At 36.5% G+C, this 17,026-nt stretch overlaps 1 protein-coding gene across 3 annotated transcripts in view; it reads right to left on the minus strand.

Moving 5' to 3' along the window:
• Positions 1-17,026, minus strand: part of LOC148947013 (uncharacterized) — a 78,914-nt gene that overhangs the window by 23,188 nt on the left and 38,700 nt on the right. For all 3 annotated transcript variants that reach the window (XM_089097229.1, XM_089097227.1, XM_089097228.1), the window contains exons 5-6: positions 4,440-4,517; positions 3,962-4,039 (exon numbers count right to left, since the gene is read on the minus strand). In XM_089097229.1, coding sequence (XP_088953355.1) covers positions 3,962-4,039; positions 4,440-4,517 — 156 coding nt within the window. The remainder of the gene's footprint in view (positions 1-3,961; positions 4,040-4,439; positions 4,518-17,026) is intronic.

Below are 17,026 nucleotides of genomic sequence, written 5' to 3' on the forward strand. Positions count from 1 at the left end.
TCTTATCTTGGCATAATTTTTATCATTAGATATTTGTTTTCTCTCCATGCTATGTTGTATAGATGGGATGTTCCAAAAAACTTTACAGGTCATTCAACTGGAAAGTGAAAGTTTTAGTGCCCTTTTACAGAGTCAAAAGTGTTAGGAGGGAATAGACCCCTCCTACCGTTTCCTTTTTTGCCCCCCTTCCACCCCAAAATACATTCAATCAAAAATTTTTGAGTCATTTCGTTCAGAGTAGCCAACAGTTTCGACAAATATGCATCAAGGGATGGCATGACTCCCCCTTCCCTACAACCCCTGAGACCAAAGCTGTAAATCACGTAAGTTGACTACTTTTTTACACATATAATTTTATCATGGAAGAGGGGGGGGTATTTTGTACAAATTGTTTTCTATTCACGGAGTTCCCGAAGAGAATACTCTGGAAACGACAAGCGTACCACAGGATTGAATAAATCAATTCTATGGACACGAGAATTTTTAAATTATTTACAACATCACATGAATGGCTAAAGGAATCGAGTTGACAGGCAGCCAGAGGGAGAGGGAGTCAAGTTAATTTTAAACTGTGATTTAGAGAGACCATAATAATTGGATTTCAAAAGCCTTTTAGCCCAAGATATCATTAATACAACAGCTGATGACATGAAAAGCTCAGCTTTACAACGCTTAACGACTAAAATAGCAATATAAGAACATATTGTGAAACTTGCTTTTTGACAAATATTATCCAACCTCGGAGGCCAGACATCAATTTATTTTCTGGGAAAACATGGGCTAACGCCGTTTGTTTGAATGTTGTACATATACGAAGGATGGGAATTTCGGGAGCTTATTTTTGCTTGGCTTTTGGGCGAGGAAGAGTGCAAGAGTAATCTAAGTGGAGGCAAACAATACTCTTTTAATTTAAACTATTCTATAATTTTATATTCCACTCTTCTAGGTTCGAGCTGGCTGCAACCATAGTTCTACTCAAGATGCTACCTCAATTATATATTCTTTCATCATACTCTAGTTTATTAACAATTAACGAAACTTAATTCAAGATGGCTTATCTAAAGAAGCATATCTTATCTCATCTATTTAGCTTATCAATACCCTATGTCTAATTGTTAGAATGTCAAAGCACTGAATTTTATCATAGTGTGAGGTCTGGTATCTTAGGCCACGCTAGCATGAGTCAGACCACAATGGCCAGATTCCTGTGTATTCAAATCTTAAAAGACATAAGTAAATTAAATAAACTATGTGTGCACAGGCTATTGAAGCAGCCTTTTTGCAAAATCATGGTAAATGCTTGGCCGATGGAGTTGAAGTTTCAGGTACTGTTGTAAAAGGAAAAAGGAAGGATGGGGAAAAGTGATTTCAAATTTAGTAATGGGGGAGGGAGATAAACAGTCTTAGTCTCTAAATCAGATGAAAATAATGCTTTTGCACTTTAAGCTTTTATGAGATATTTATGTTTATGAATGGTTAAGTAGTAAGATGCTTCAAAACACACTATATAGACACTACATATGGTCGCCAAAATGTTATATCTGCAATATCTCAGGAATGGTTAAGGACATTAAGTCGACACTTTAAACGAATACTAAATGATAAAAAGGGGAGAGGAGACTTTGCATTACAACTTAGGAGGAAGTGTAGAGCTAAACGATAAGATAAACCAAAAGTACTAGTGGCCTTCTAAGAGTCAAAGAATTTTAAGAGCCTAAATGGATTAAAGGACAATCAACCCCCTCACATACCCTTTTGTTGCTTCCCTTCCTTACTGAAATTGCGCATTATTTATAAATTTTTTATATAACGGAAAAGTGAAGCATACTTAATCCTGAGTGACGAATTAGCTCAAAATTTCAGACAACATTCAGTGGGCAAAGAAAACGTTATATTTTGTTGAAACGAGAGGAGCCTGAAAATGGACGAAAAAACTTTTGGTTCCTGATTAGTTGTATTTTGAGCGAGTTCTTGGGGGATTGTTTGCTAGGCCAAGATTCCCAGAGTCCTCTAAGATTAAACTTTGGAAACGACAAATGTACTAAAGTATCAGAAGGCAAGGTGGACAACTCGAGGGGATTTCAAACTTCGGGTGTAGGCAAAACGGAAGACACTATACGTCTTCAGGCCATCGAAATAGCATGACAGCCATGTCTTGAGAACGCTTTAGAGAATAAAATCGAAACCTTCAAGTAGTGTTGGAGAAAGGAAGGGTGGAGGGCAAAAGAACTTCAAATTTAGTTTTGAATTTATCCTAGGGCAAAGTTTTGATTCTAGGGCAAAAGGCTAATTTTTTTTGTCTCCAATCAAGGTAAAAAGATAATTTTTGCACAACAAGATCGAATAGAATTTTGAACTTCGGGAGGGCTTTACGTCTTCAGTTAAAACTTACAGGTACTTTTTTTAGTGGAGCTCATTAACCAGCTCTTTTTTTAATAAAAAGCCAAACATTTTGTGGATTCTTAACCGATTTGAACTAACGCCTCCGTCCACCTAAAATTCAATAGCAAGACTATTGTTAAAATTGTTGCCTAAATTTTTATTATTCAAAAGTTCGAACTGATTTTCCTTATTCTGTCAAATATTGAAACAACTAGCTTAAACACTTAATTATTAAGTAGAAAAATTACTACCAATGAATAAATAAAACTTGGAATTTGAGCAGTGTATCTTTATTTGTTATAACATGAAAAATAATATACAAGCATGATATTTCAGGGCTATTCAAGGATTACGTACCTGTCCCCTTCCCTGCCTCTTTAAACCTCTAATGGATTGAATGTCATTTGAAATTAACTGAAATCTTTATATATTTTGAAAAGTGCGGCTTTTATTTGTCAAATACTTAACAACAAAGAAAAAATAAAACCACCATAATTACCAAGCCTACAGAAAAGCATTAAAGAAAGTAGACTGATTGTTTAATATATAATGACATTCCTTCCTGGCAGTCTTTTTCATCCTTTTTGATACATTAATGTCAGAAAAGAAAACTAAAATATACTTTGCTGTAGCAAACCGACCGTACTCTGACCTTCAGAAGACCGACAGCTCGTCGTTGGTTTTAACATGCCCCTTTGCTCTTCTTTTGAAAATGATTTTTAAAAAGAGGGCAATAGGAATAATCTCAAGACCCACGCTTACAGACAGTGGGGCGAGAATATCTTTATACTATATCTAATATATTAACCATACTCCTGTTTGAGGTAATTTCTGTTCGTTTTGGGGATAATTTATTTATTGACATTAATGCCTGTTTTTGTTTTTGTTAATTTCTGTTCGTTTTGGGAATAATTTATTTATTGACATTAATACCTGTTTTTGTTTAGCTTTGAATTATTACAAGACTTTATTTCAGCTCGTCGCTGGTTTTAACATGCCCCTTTGCTCTTCTTTTGAAAATGATTTTTAAAAAGAGGGCAATAGAAATAATCTCAAGACCCACGCTTACAGACAGTGGGGCGAGAATATCTTTATACTCCTTAGATTGGTGTGAAAGAGCTCCTCACTTGAAAAAGTTGGATACCGACACATAGTTTGTTTAGTATTTCTGACACCTTCTCTATTGTAAAATCTTTAATTACCCCCATTCCTAATTTGGGCTGCTTATTTAAATTCAAGATCTAGATCTTTATGATGGAGTACAGATGTTGACAAAAATTGAGATAAAAAGAAATATAAGAAATAAAGGAGGAGACATATTACGAAATCCTTGGCTAGGAGATTAATGGGTTTTCCAAACGAGAATAGATTTAAAAACTAGAGCATATTTTCAGGCTCAAGTATAAAAAAAAAAAAAAAAAAAAATTCATGACTGGCGCCCTTTACGCTGATAATAATAATAAAAAAGAAAATTTCTGCCCCTCCCGTTTAGATAGAGGTAGAAACATGAAGTATAAATATTTAGATTTGCTTTTACCTAAATAGGAAAAAAATAATAAAAACGAAGAAACTAACTAACCTTCATTTTTGCTGAGCGGACGAACGTCGAGAACTTTTAGTTGAGTAGGAGCTTCAGGGGAGCTTTTCATCGGTGGACCTGAAAGAAACGATACTGAAGACTAAAAGAAAACTAAAACAACTTTAGATTAAATACAAGTTAATTTAACCCAATTACAAGATGGTCCAATGAAAATACACAACAATTCCTTGAGGTTAGAATAGCAGATTCAGTTCTCTATTTAGAGCTTGTTACGCTCTCAGTTCAACACTGATGTGGTTTGGTTTTAGTTTTTTATTTATTATAGTTTGCCTTGAGGTTAGAAAGGCAGATTCAGTTGTCTATTTAGAGCTTGTCACACTCTCAGTTCAACACTGATGTGGTTTGGTTTAAGTTTCTTATTTTACACCATAAATTTAGAGGTCTAAAAGAGGGGAGGAGGAATAATATTGGCTCGGGGAAAAAGATCACTAAGAAATAAAGAAAATGATTAACTAACCGTCAAGTTTGCTGGGCGGACGATCATCCAGGATATTCAACGGAATAAGGGCATCGATTGAGCTTTTCTTTGGTGGACCTAAAAGAATCCAAACAGAAGGTTAAATAAAACTAAAGGGTAAAGAACTAGGTACAAGTTAAGATGAACTACAAGAATCAACAGACAATCAGCAGATATAGAAAATATATGATATTTCACGGTGATGTTATATCAAATACCCTCTTGTAGTAGGAACTTGTTACACTCTCAGTGAGACTATGCTCTGACTTGGTTCTACTTTTTGGTTTTAGCCAACCAATTTAGAGGGTTTAAAAGAGCTGTGAAGGAAGATTGTTGATATTGAGAAACATGTATATATACATGTATATAGTACCGGGAGCACGGTGACTTCGCCGCCCGGCCCCGGCACTCGGCAAGCGGCAGGCTTCTATATATAGATTCTTACTGTCACTTGTCTTCTAAACGCAAGACAATTTGAGCCTTTTCTTGACGACATGACGACGAAATGGACCTTAAATTAGAAGTGGTGCCTTTGTAAAATTACATTTTTTATTGGACCTTTAGCTTTTGCCTCGGCTTGTCTTTTGTCATTATGAATGACATATTGACAAATATTTGTTTCTTTCAATTGTTCAGGCGGCGGGACAAAAATATCTTTTTCTTTCAAAGATTTATCTAGTCCAGGTTTTTGATTTTCAAAGGTATGAAGGCATTAACGACCATCTTTGTTTCTTTTAATTGTTCAGGAGGTGGGTCAAATCTTCTTCTCTTGGCTTGTACTTTGTCATTATGAAAAAAATATGACCGAACCTTTGTTCTATTTTAACTTTCGAAATAAGTTTTCAAGAAAGTAAAGGCCATTTTAAACCAGCTCAGCAGATACAAATAGCTGTTAAAATTCAAACTCAAAACGACCAGAAATTACTATTAAAGAATAAATGAAACCCAAAACGAACAGAAATTAAATAAACAATCAAAGCAAAAAACGTACAATAAGTAATGATAAAAATGAATAAATAGATTTTAAAGCAAGCAATGTTTAGATTGAATATGAAGATGAAGCTTAAAACGAAAAAAAATATTTTCCTATTAAAGTATAATTGAAACTTAAAACGAACAGAAATTAAATAAGCAATCAATGCAAACAAACGTACAATAGATATTAATGTAAATTAATAAATTAATCTTAAAACAAGTGAAACTTAAATTGAACATAAAAGTCAAACTTGAAACGAACAAAAATCATTACAAACAAGAGTATGGGTATGACCTCCTTCTCTCACTGTAAAAGTCTAAAACCTACTGTTTCATTGGCGCTTTACTGAAGACAAATTTTAATACAAATACCTTTTTTTTTACATAATATTGAAAAGAAGTATTAGAATTAAAATAACATTTTGAACTGATGAGCTTTCAGCAATTAATATCATTATACATTAAATACTCAGTTTAATTCATTAGCTCTTTTTAAAGTTGTTCAAGACGAATATAGTTTCACTACAAAAAAGTATTTGGATACTGCCTCCTTCCTTAACTGTAAATAAAAACCAAAAGCCTACTGTATCATTGGCGCTTAACCGAAAAACAATTATATTACAAATATTTTCTTTTCCAGTTCTTACAGCATTGAAAACAAAAATAAAATTACAGTGATATAAATTCTTGAACGGATGGATCTTTCAACAGTTAATATCATTATACATCAAATATTCAATTTGATTGTGTTTATACTTTCCAAGACTGTTCAAGACGCATATAGTTTTCAACAAAGTGCCATGACGCAATAGGTTTTAGACTTTTACAGTGAGCGAAGGAGGCCATATCCAAACTCTTGTTTGTAGGGATTTTTGTTCATTTCAAGCTTTATTTGCATATTCAATTTAAGTTTCACTCGTTTTATGATTTATTTAATAATTTACATTAATATCTATTGCACTCTTTTTTGCATCGGTTGTTTATTTAATCTCTGCTTATTTAAATTTTCAATTATGCTTACATAGCAAAATATTTTTTTTTCATTTTAAGCTTGATCTTCATATTCAATTGAAGCATTATTCGCTTTAATATCAATTTATTAATTTATGTTATTTATTGTTGTATGTTTTTTTCTATGATTGTTTATTTAATTTCTGTTCGTTTTGGGTTTCATTTATTCTTAAATAGTAATTTTTGATCGTTTTGAGTTTGAATTTTAACAGGTATTTGTATCTGCTGAGCTTAAGTTTAAAATGGCCTTTTCTTTTCTTTTCTTTGAAAAACTTATTTTTCGGAAAGTTTTTTTTTTTAATTAATTTTTGTTCGTTGTTGATTGCTAAAAGTTTCCAGTTTTTAAAAACTCCTTATATCAAAATAAAACATAAAAAAATAAAAAAAAAGAAATGCTCATCAAAGTATCAAAAATGGTTTCAAAGTAACAATATCAAAGTGAAAAAATGGGCTTGTGTCAACCTCGGAGATTGTATTATCAGATGTTTGAACTATTTTTTAACAAAATGAATATCTCAATTTGTTATCGGATGGGTTTGGGGAAAAAGGGCGTGGAGGGGGGGGCTAATTAACCTTCGGTCTCTTTTGACTCTTTAAAAGTGAACTAGAACTTTCTATTTTCAGTCAAATGAACCCTTTCTGAATTTTATACGAGCATCCCTTCTATAAGAACCATATATATCCCCAGAGTATAACTTGCAACACCTGTCCCTGGGCCCTGGGGGGATGTGTCGACCCTGGAGTTTTAATATCTGATGATTGAACTATTTTTGACAAAATGGTCACCTCAAGTTTTTATCGGATGGGTTTATTAATCCGATAAACCCAAAGGCGTGCAGGGCAGGAGGGGCTAGTTGCCCTCCAATCTTTTATCACTCTGAGAAAATGAACTACAACTTTTAATTTCCATCCAAATGAACCCTCTCTGAAGTTTATACGAGCATCCCCTTTATAACAACAACATACGACCCCAGGACATAGCTTACAATGCCTGCCAACCGGGCCCTGGGGGGTTGTGTCGGCATCGGAGTTTTTGTTATCTGACCTTTGAACTATTTTGAAAACATGGCTCTCTCGAAGTTCTTATCCGGTGGGTTTGAGGAAAATAGAGCGTGGAGAGGGGGGCTAGTTGCCCTCCCATCTGTTTTGACTATTAAAAAGTGAACGAGAGCTTTCAATTTCCAATCATATGAGCCCTCTCCGAAGTTTATACAAGCATACCTTCCATAAGAACCATATATGCCCAGAGCAATACTTACAACACCTACCCAGGGCCCTGGGGGGAGGGGTTGTGTCGGCACAGTTTTTTTATCTGACCTTTAAACTATTTTTACGAAATGGCCATACGTAAAGGAGTTTTTGTTATATGATCTTTGAACTATTTTTAACAAATTGGCTACCTCAAATTTTTTATCAGATGTAAAAGGGGCTTGGGGGGGGCTAGTTGCCCTCCGATCACTTTTGACTCTTAAAAAGGGCACTAGAACACTCGATTTCCAATCGAATGAGCCCCCTTTGAAGTTTATACGACCACCCCTTCTATATGAAGTGCCTCCGGGAAAAAAAGGAGTGTGGGGAGAGGCTAGCTGCCCTCTAATCACTTTTGACTCTTAAAAAGTGAATTACAACTCTCAATTTCCAATCGAATGAGCCTTCTATGAAGTTTATACGAGCATCCTTTCCATAACAACCATATATGCCCCAGGGCATAACTTAGAACGCCTACACCCGGGCCATGGGGGGCTGCGTTGACACCGGAGATTTTTGTTATCTGAACTTCGAACTATTTTTAAAAAAATGTCTATCTCAAAATTTTTATCTGATGCATTTAGGGCGTGGAGGGGGGGGGGGGCTAGTTGCCCACCCATATATTTTTGCTCTTAAAAATTGAACAAGAACTTTCAATTTTATGAACCCTCTCCGAAGTTTATACAAGCATCCCTTCCATAAGAACTGTATATGCTCCTAGAGCATTACTCATAACGCATGCCTCCGGGCCCTGGGGGGTTGCGTCGACACAGGAGTTTTTTTTTATCTGACCTTTGAACTATTTCTAATGAAAAGGCTATTATAAAAAGTTTATCGGATGGGCTTGGGGAAAAAAGGGTGTGTGGACTGGGAGGGGGGCTAGTTGCCCTTGGATATCTTTTGACTCTTAAAAATTGAACTAGAAATTTCAATTTCCAATCGAATGAACCCTCTCTGAAGTTTATATGAGCATCCCTTTCATAAGAACCATATACGCCCCCAGAACAACACTTACAAAGCCTATACCCCGGGCCCTGGGGGTAATTTTTTTAATCTAATTTTTGAACAATTTCCAAAAACTGGCTATCTCAAAATTTGTTGCGGATGGGTTCGGGGAAAAAAAAGACGTGGGGGGGGGCTAGTTGCCCTTGACTCTCTTAACTCTTAAAATGTGAACTAGAACTTTCAATTTCCAATCAAATGAGCTCTCTATGAAGTGCATGCGAGTATTCCTTTCATAATAACCATGCATGCCCTTAGGGCATAACTTAGAACGCCTTCCCCTGGGCCCTGGGGGGGTTGTATTGACAACAGAGTTTTTCTTATCCAACCTTTGAACTATTTTTAACAAAATGTATATCTCAAAATTTTCATCAGATGGGTTTGGAAAAAGAAGGCGTGGGGGGGGGCTAGTTGCCCTTGGGTCTCTTTTGACTATTAAAAAGTGAGCTCGAACTTTCAATTTCCAATCAAATGAGCTCTCTCTGAAGTTTATACGAGCATCCCCTTCATATAAACCATATATGCCCCAGGGCATAACTTACAACACCTGCCCCAGGGCCCTGGGGGGGGGGTTGTGACAACACCTGAGTTTTTGTTATCTGACTTATGAGCAATTTTTAGCTTAATGGCTATCTCAAAATTTCTATTGGATACATTTGGGGAAAAAGGGGCGTGGGGGAGGCTAGTTGCCCTCCAATCTCTTTTGACTCTACAAAATTGACCTAGAACTTTCAATTTCCAATCAAATGAGCCCTCTTTGAAGTTAATACGAGCATCCCTTCCACAAGACCCATATATGCCCTCAGGGCGTAACTTAAAACGCCTGCCCCCGGGCCCTGGAGGGTTGTGTCGACACCGGAATTTTCGTTATATGATCTTTGAACTATTTTCAACAAAAAATCTATCTCAAAATTTTTATCAGATGCATTTAGGAAAAAAGGGTTTGGGGGGGGGAGGAGCTGGTTACCCTCTGATATTCTGTTGACGCTTAAAAAGCCAACTAGAACTTTAAATTTCCAATCAAATGAGCCCTCTCTGAAGTTTATACGAGCATTCCTTCAATAAGAACCAAATATGGCTCCAGGGCATGACTTATACCCCTTGCCCTGAAGACTGTGGGAGGAGTGTCCTGCTCAAACATATAATTTCCATAATTTTCAACTACGTTGAACAAAATGGCTGTATCAAAAGTTTTAGGGGACGTGTGTGGGAAAATGGTGGACGTGGAAGGGGTGTCAGTTGCCTTTCAATCACTTTCGACTAATAACAAGGGAACTAGTCATGTAAATTTCCAATCGAATAAGCCTTTTCTGAAGTTTCTACGAAACTTTCTATCAGCACCTTATATGCCCCCAGGACACAGCTTACAGCTCTTGACCTGGGGGCTGCGAGGGGACAAGGGTTGTTATCCTCATAGACCTAATTTTCTTAATTTTCAACTACGTTGAACAAAATGGCCATATAAAAATTTTGATTGGATGTGTTAGGGGAAAAGGTGGGTGTGAGAGAGGGGTTAGATGCTCGCCAATCACTTTTGAATATTGAAATGGGCATTAGTCCTTTGAATTTCCAATCGAATGTGTCCTTTTTGAGGTTTCTACGACAAAGCTTTCTATAAAAACCGTATATGCCCCCAGAGCATAACTTACAACTCGTGCCCTGAAGACTCTGGGGGAGTGTTCTTCTCAAAAACATAATTTCTATCTATAAATCAACTATGCTGAACAAAATGGCTATCTCAAAATTTTGATTGGATTTGTTTGGGGAACTGGTGAGCGTGGAAAGGGTGTTAGTTGCCTTCCAATCACTTTTGACCCTTAAAAAGGGCGCTAGAACTCTCGATTTCCAATTGAATGAGCCTCCTTTGAAGTATCTACGACAACCCCTTCCATATGAAGTGCCTCTGGAAAAAAAAACACAAAAACATTTGAGCCGTATGGCCTTTACTATAAGTAACATAGCGTTGCCCCTGATTTTTCAGGTGGTGGGAAAACATTTTTTCTTCCAACGATTTATCTAGTCCATATTTTTGATTTTCAAAGGTATGGTAGAAATTGATGACCTTATCCATGTCAAAATCCAAAACCCAATCATCATCACTATCATTTTCAATTTATTTGGTTCGTTTTACCTCGGCTTATCTTTCGTCATTATGAAATACATATCGCCGACCTTCATTTTTTTAACATAGGTATGGTAGGCATTGATGACGTTATCCATGTCAAAATCAGAAACCCAATCATCATAACTATCATTTTCAATTTTTACACGTTTTGAGTCTCGCTATCCTGGTTGATTTTCATTGATTCGCTCACATGTTCGGTATCGCATGTCTTCTAACCACATGTGTCTTTGCTCTTCATTTTCATTTTTGACTTGCTCACATGCTCGGTGTCGCATGTCTTCTAACCGTGTGTCTTGCTCTTCATTTTGATTTTTGACAAGCCGCCGCTGTTCTTCTAACCGCGTGTGTATTTGCGCTTCATTTTGATTTTTTACTTGCTCAGATTCTTGGTGTCGCATGTCTTTTAACCACTCTTGTGTTTGATCTTCATTTTTATTTTTGAAAAACCGCAACTATTCTTTCAATCGCGTGTTTCTTTCCTCTTCATTTTCTCTTTTGACTTGCTTACTTGCTCGGTATTGTGTCACGTGTCTTCTAACCGCGTGGGTCTCTGCTCTTCATTTTTATTTTTAACACGCTCTACTTGTCGTTTTCACATATCTTCTAACCACTAGTGTCTTTGTTCTTCATTTTTATTTTTAACACGCTCTAATTGTCGTTTTCGCATATCTTCTAACCGCCAGTGTCTTTGCTCTTCATTTCATTTTTGACACTTTTATGGATTTTGATTACTTCAAACAAATTAGCAATGGCCTTTGCTTTAGCTGTCCGTATTGGTGTCGTCGCAATTGATGGTCGAGGTTGTCGAATTTCACATCTTATCACGTTTGATAGTTCAGGTGTTGGTCCAAAGAAAACCATTTATAGTAACTACAACTGCAAATTTTCGTTTTTAGGGCCTTCCAACAGACATTATGTTATATAAATAACTGATGCGTTGGAAACTCAACAATCTTATTTATGCTATGCATGACATCATATAAGAAAATTCTTGTATGATGCCATATATGATGTCATAAGAAATGCTTATATGATGTACTAACATAGTACATGACATCATTTGCAAATACCAAAATTAAGGCTCTTAACGAATTTCTCAGACTTCTGACCAATCTAGATCGTTTTTTTATGCAAGAATATCCCAAGATAACAATTTTCTCGAAAAAATATGGAGCTGTTTTCGAGAACATACATACATACATATATATATATATATATATATATATATATATATATATATATATATATATGTATGTATGTATATATATATATATATATATATATATATATATATATATATATATATATATATGATATATATATGTATATATATGTATATATATGTATATATGTATATATATGTATATATATATATATATATATATATATATATATATATATATATATATATATATATATATATATATATATATGTATATATGTATATATATATATATATGTATATATATATATATATATATATATATATATATATATATATATATATATATATATATATATATATATATATATATATATATATAGATGGATATGTATATATATATAGTACCGGGAGCCCAGCAGAAAAGCCACCAGACCCCGGCACTCGACACGCGGCAGGCTTCTATATATGGATTCTCACTGTCGCTCGTCTTCTAACCGCAGATAATTTGAGCCTTTTCTTGATGTCATGACGTCACCAGAGGTTCGATAGAACTACCCTGTGAAAAATACGCATTCTTTGTTAAAGTCCTGACCTATTTAGTTAACTTTTGTGACCAGTCATCGTTGTTCCTTGTTTTCCAACCATAGACTTCATTGTCCATTTTTGTTCATCTTTACTTCAGAAAGTTTTTTCCCGCAATTTGCTTTAGCAGTTTAGCTTCATGCATCACTAGTTTTTTAATCACTTTTATTTGTGCTTTATTTTCATCAATCCATAGATATAATTTTACCACAAATATACCAGAATATAATTTGTACTTTACTGAAAAAATTCAAATGAATTTACTGGGAAAAATGTGCATTGTCAGTTTAATATACATATGTTGTAAGTAAAGAAGACGAATATTATTCCTTAAAATCTTAATTAATCTTGACTTCTTAAAGTTGTAAAAATCAAAACATTTAAAAGAATATTTTAAGTAAAGTACAAATTATATTCTGGCTTTTAGAAAGCATAGGGGTTTAGAACCCTACTCATATTAATTTCTGCTCGTTTTGAGTTTGACTTTTGCTCGTTTAATTTCTGCTCGTTTTGAGTTTTGAAAAGCTTATTTTGTGGAAAAGTTTTTTTTTTAATTAATTTCTGTTCGTTTTATATTGACAAAATCTTTTTCAGGGAAAAAGACTGAGCCTCTTCTACCGTTAGAAAACCATCCCTTCCATAAAAACCTTAAAAAGCCCCTGGGCATAGCTTACAACCCTTGCCCCTAATCTCTGGGGTTTGTTTAAACCCCAAAAGCCTTGTTATATGATATTTAGACTACTTTGAATAAGATGGCTATCTCAAAATTTCTATTAGATACATTTCGGGACAATACGACGTGTGTGTGTGTGTTTGGTATCTGCCCTCTGACCCCTTTGACTCTTAAAAAGAGCACTAGAGCGTCTGAATATCGATCCAATGAGCCCCCTCCGAAGTTTATATGACCGTACTTTCTATATAAACCTTATATGTCCCAAGGGCATAACTTACAACCCTGTCCCTGAGGGGTGAGAGGATTTGTTATCCTGAAAGACATCATTTCCAGACCTTTCAAATACGTTGAACAAAATGGCTATATCAAAAAGCACTAGTCCTATCAATTTCCAATTGAATGAATCCTTTTTGAAACCCATAAGACAAAACTTTCTATAAAAACCTTATATGCCCCAAGGGCATAACTTACGACAATTGTCCAGAAGGCTATGAGGGAGGGTCGTCACCCTCAAAGACATAATTTCCGGACCTTCCAACTACGTTCAACAAAATAGCCATATCAAAATGTTGATCTGAAATGATGGGTGTGGGGGGGATTCACCCTTCGCTTACTTTCGACTGCTAAAAATGACAATAGCCCTCTCAATTTCCAATTGAATGAGCACTTTTTGAAGTTTTTACGACAACGCTATCTATAAAAACCTTATTAGCCACCACGGCATAACTTACATCCTTAGCCCTGAGGACTGTGGGAGGGAGGGGGGAGGTGTCATACTCAAAGACGTAATTTCCAGACCCGTCAACTACGTTCAACAAATGGGCTATATCAAAATGTTGATAGGAAGTGTTTGGGGAAATGATGGGAGGGGAGGGAGGGTATTCACCCTCCGATCGCTTTTGACTATTAATAAGGACACTAGCCCTCTCAATTCCCAATTGATTGAACCCTTTTTGAAGTTTCTACGACAACACATTGAATAAAAAACTTATGTGCCCCCAGGGCATAACTTACAACCTTTGCCAAAGGGAATGTGGGGGATTTGTCATCCTCACAGACATAATTTCTGAACCTTTCAACTACGTGGAACAAAATGGCTATCTCAAAATTTTGATCGAATGTGTTTGGGGAAATGGTGGGCGTGAGAGAGGGGTAGTTGCCCTCCAGTCATTTTCGACTATTAAAAAGGGCACTAGCCCTTTCAATTTCCAATCGATTGAGCCCCTTTTGAAGTTTCTACGACAATAATTTCTTTAAAAACCATATATGCCCCCAGGGCATATTTTAAAGCCTTACCCTGAGGGCCATGGGGGGATGTCATCCTCAAAGACCTAATTTCCGGAACTTTCAACTACGTTGAAAAAAATGGCTTTCTCAAAATTTGATTGGATTTGTTTGGGGAAATGGTGGGCGTGAAAGGGAGTTGCCCTCCAATCACTTTTTACTAGGAAAAAGGGTACCAGGCCTTTTAATTTCCACTCGAATGAGCCCTTTTTGAAGTTTCTACGACAACCCTTTCAATAAAAACCTTATATGCCCCTAGGGCACAACTTACAACCCTTACTCTGAGGAAAGTGGGGGAGGGGGTGTCATCCTCAAAGACCTAATTTCCAGAACTTTCAACGACGTTGAACAAAATGGCTATGTCAAAATTTTGATTGGATGTGTTTGGGGAAATGGTGGGCGTGAGAGGGGGGTTAGTTGTCCCTTAATCACTTTCGACTTTCAAAAAGGGCACTATTCCTTTCAATTTCCGATTGAATGCGCCCTTTTTTAAGTTTTTAGGACAGCGGTATCTATAAAAACCTTATAAGGCCCAAGGGCGTAACTTACAACCCCTGCCTTGAGTGATGTGGGGGGTTTGTCATCTTAAAAGAGATAATTTCTAGAACCTTAAACTACGTTGAACAAAATGGCTATCTCAAAATTTTGATTGGATGTGTTTGGGGAAATGTGGGCGTGAGATGGGGGTCCAGTCATTTGGGATTATTAAAAAGAGCACTAGCCCTTTCAATTTCCAATCGAATGAGCCCTTTTTAAAGTTTCTACGACAACACTTTCTATAAAAACCTTAAATGCCCCCAGGGCATAGCTTATAAACTCTTGTCCTGAGGGATGTGTGGGAAGGGGGGTTGTCATCCTCAAAGACCTAATTTCTAGAACTTTAAACTACGTGAAACAAAATGACTATCTCAGAATTTTATTGGATGTGTTTGGAGAAATTGTGGGCGTGAGAGGGGGGTTATTTGCCCCCCCCCCCCAATAATTTTCTAATATGAAAAAGGGCATTAGCTCTTTCAATTTCCAATCAAATGAGCCCTTTTTGAAGTTTCTAAGATAACCCTTTCTATAAAAACTTTATATGCCCCCAAGGCACAACTTACTACACTTACCCTGAGGGATGTGGGGGGGGGGGAGGAGGTTGTCATCCTCTAAGACCTAATTTCCAGAACTTTCAACAACGTTGAACAAAATGGCTATGTGAAAATTTTGATTGGATGTGTTTGGGGAAATGGTAGGCGTGAGAGGGGGTTAGTTGCCCTCCAATAACTTTCGACGATTAAAAAGGACACTAGCGCTTTCAATTTCCAATCGAAGGAACCCCTTTTGAAGTGTTTGGATGTGTTTGCCCCAGGGCATAAATTACAACCCTTGCCCTGAGGGCTAAAGGGGGTTGTCACCCTCAAAGAGATAATATCCAGAACTTTCAACTACGTTGAAAAAATGGCTATCTCAAAATTTTGATTGGATGTGTTTGGAGATATAGTGGGCGTGAGAGGGGGGTTAGTTGCCCTTCAATCACTTTCTACTATGAAGAAGGGCACTAGCCGTTTCGATTTCCAATCAAATGAGCCCTTTTTGAAGTTTCTACGACAACCCTTTCTATAAAAACCTTATATACCCCCAGGGCATAATTTACAACCCTTACCCTGAGGGCTGTGGGGGGTTGTCATCCTACAAGACCTAATTTCCAGATTTTTCAATGAACAACATGGCTGTTCATTGAATAGCCATATGATGGGCGTGAGAGGGGGGTTAGTTGCCGTCCAATCCCTTTCGACTATTAAGAAGCGCACTAGCCCTTTTAATTTCTAATTAAATGACCCCTTTTTGAAGTTTCTACGACAACACTATCTATGAAAACCATATATGTCCATAGGGCATAACTTACAACCTTTGCCCTGAACGGCGGGGCGAGTTTGTCATCTTCAAAAGCATAATTTTCAGAACTTTCAGCTACGCCGAACAAAATCCCTATCTCAAAATTTTGATTGGATGTGTTTGGGGAAATGGTGGGCGTGAGATGGGGTTGGTTGCCCCCAATAGCTTTCTACTATGAAAAAAAGCACTAGTCGTTTCAATTTCCATTCAAATGGGCTCTTTTTGAAGTTTCTACGACAACCCTTTCTATAAAAACTTTATATGCCCCCAGGCCACAACTTACAACCCTTACCCTGAGGGGTATGGAGAGGGGGGGGAGGTTGTCATCCTCAAAGACCTAATTTCCAGAACTTTCCACAAAATGGCTATGTGAAAATTTTGATTGGATGTTTTTGGGGAAATGGTGGGCGTGAGAGGGGGTTAGTTGCCCTCCAATAACTATCGACTATTAAAAAGAACACTAGCGCTTTCAATTTCCAATCGAGTAAACCCCTTTTGAAGTGTTTGCCCCCAGGGCATAAATTACAACCCTTGCCCTGAGGGCTATGGGGGTTTGTCATCCTCAAAGAGATAATATCAACTTTCAACTACGTTGAAAAAAATAGCTATCTCAAAATTTTGATTGGATGTGTTTGGGATATGGT

Source organism: Artemia sp. Qi Xiang Cuo, chromosome 11 (assembly GCF_049724085.1).
Source record: "Artemia sp. Qi Xiang Cuo chromosome 11, ASM4972408v1, whole genome shotgun sequence".
In the NCBI taxonomy this organism is placed as follows: Eukaryota; Metazoa; Arthropoda; class Branchiopoda; order Anostraca; family Artemiidae; genus Artemia; species Artemia sp. Qi Xiang Cuo.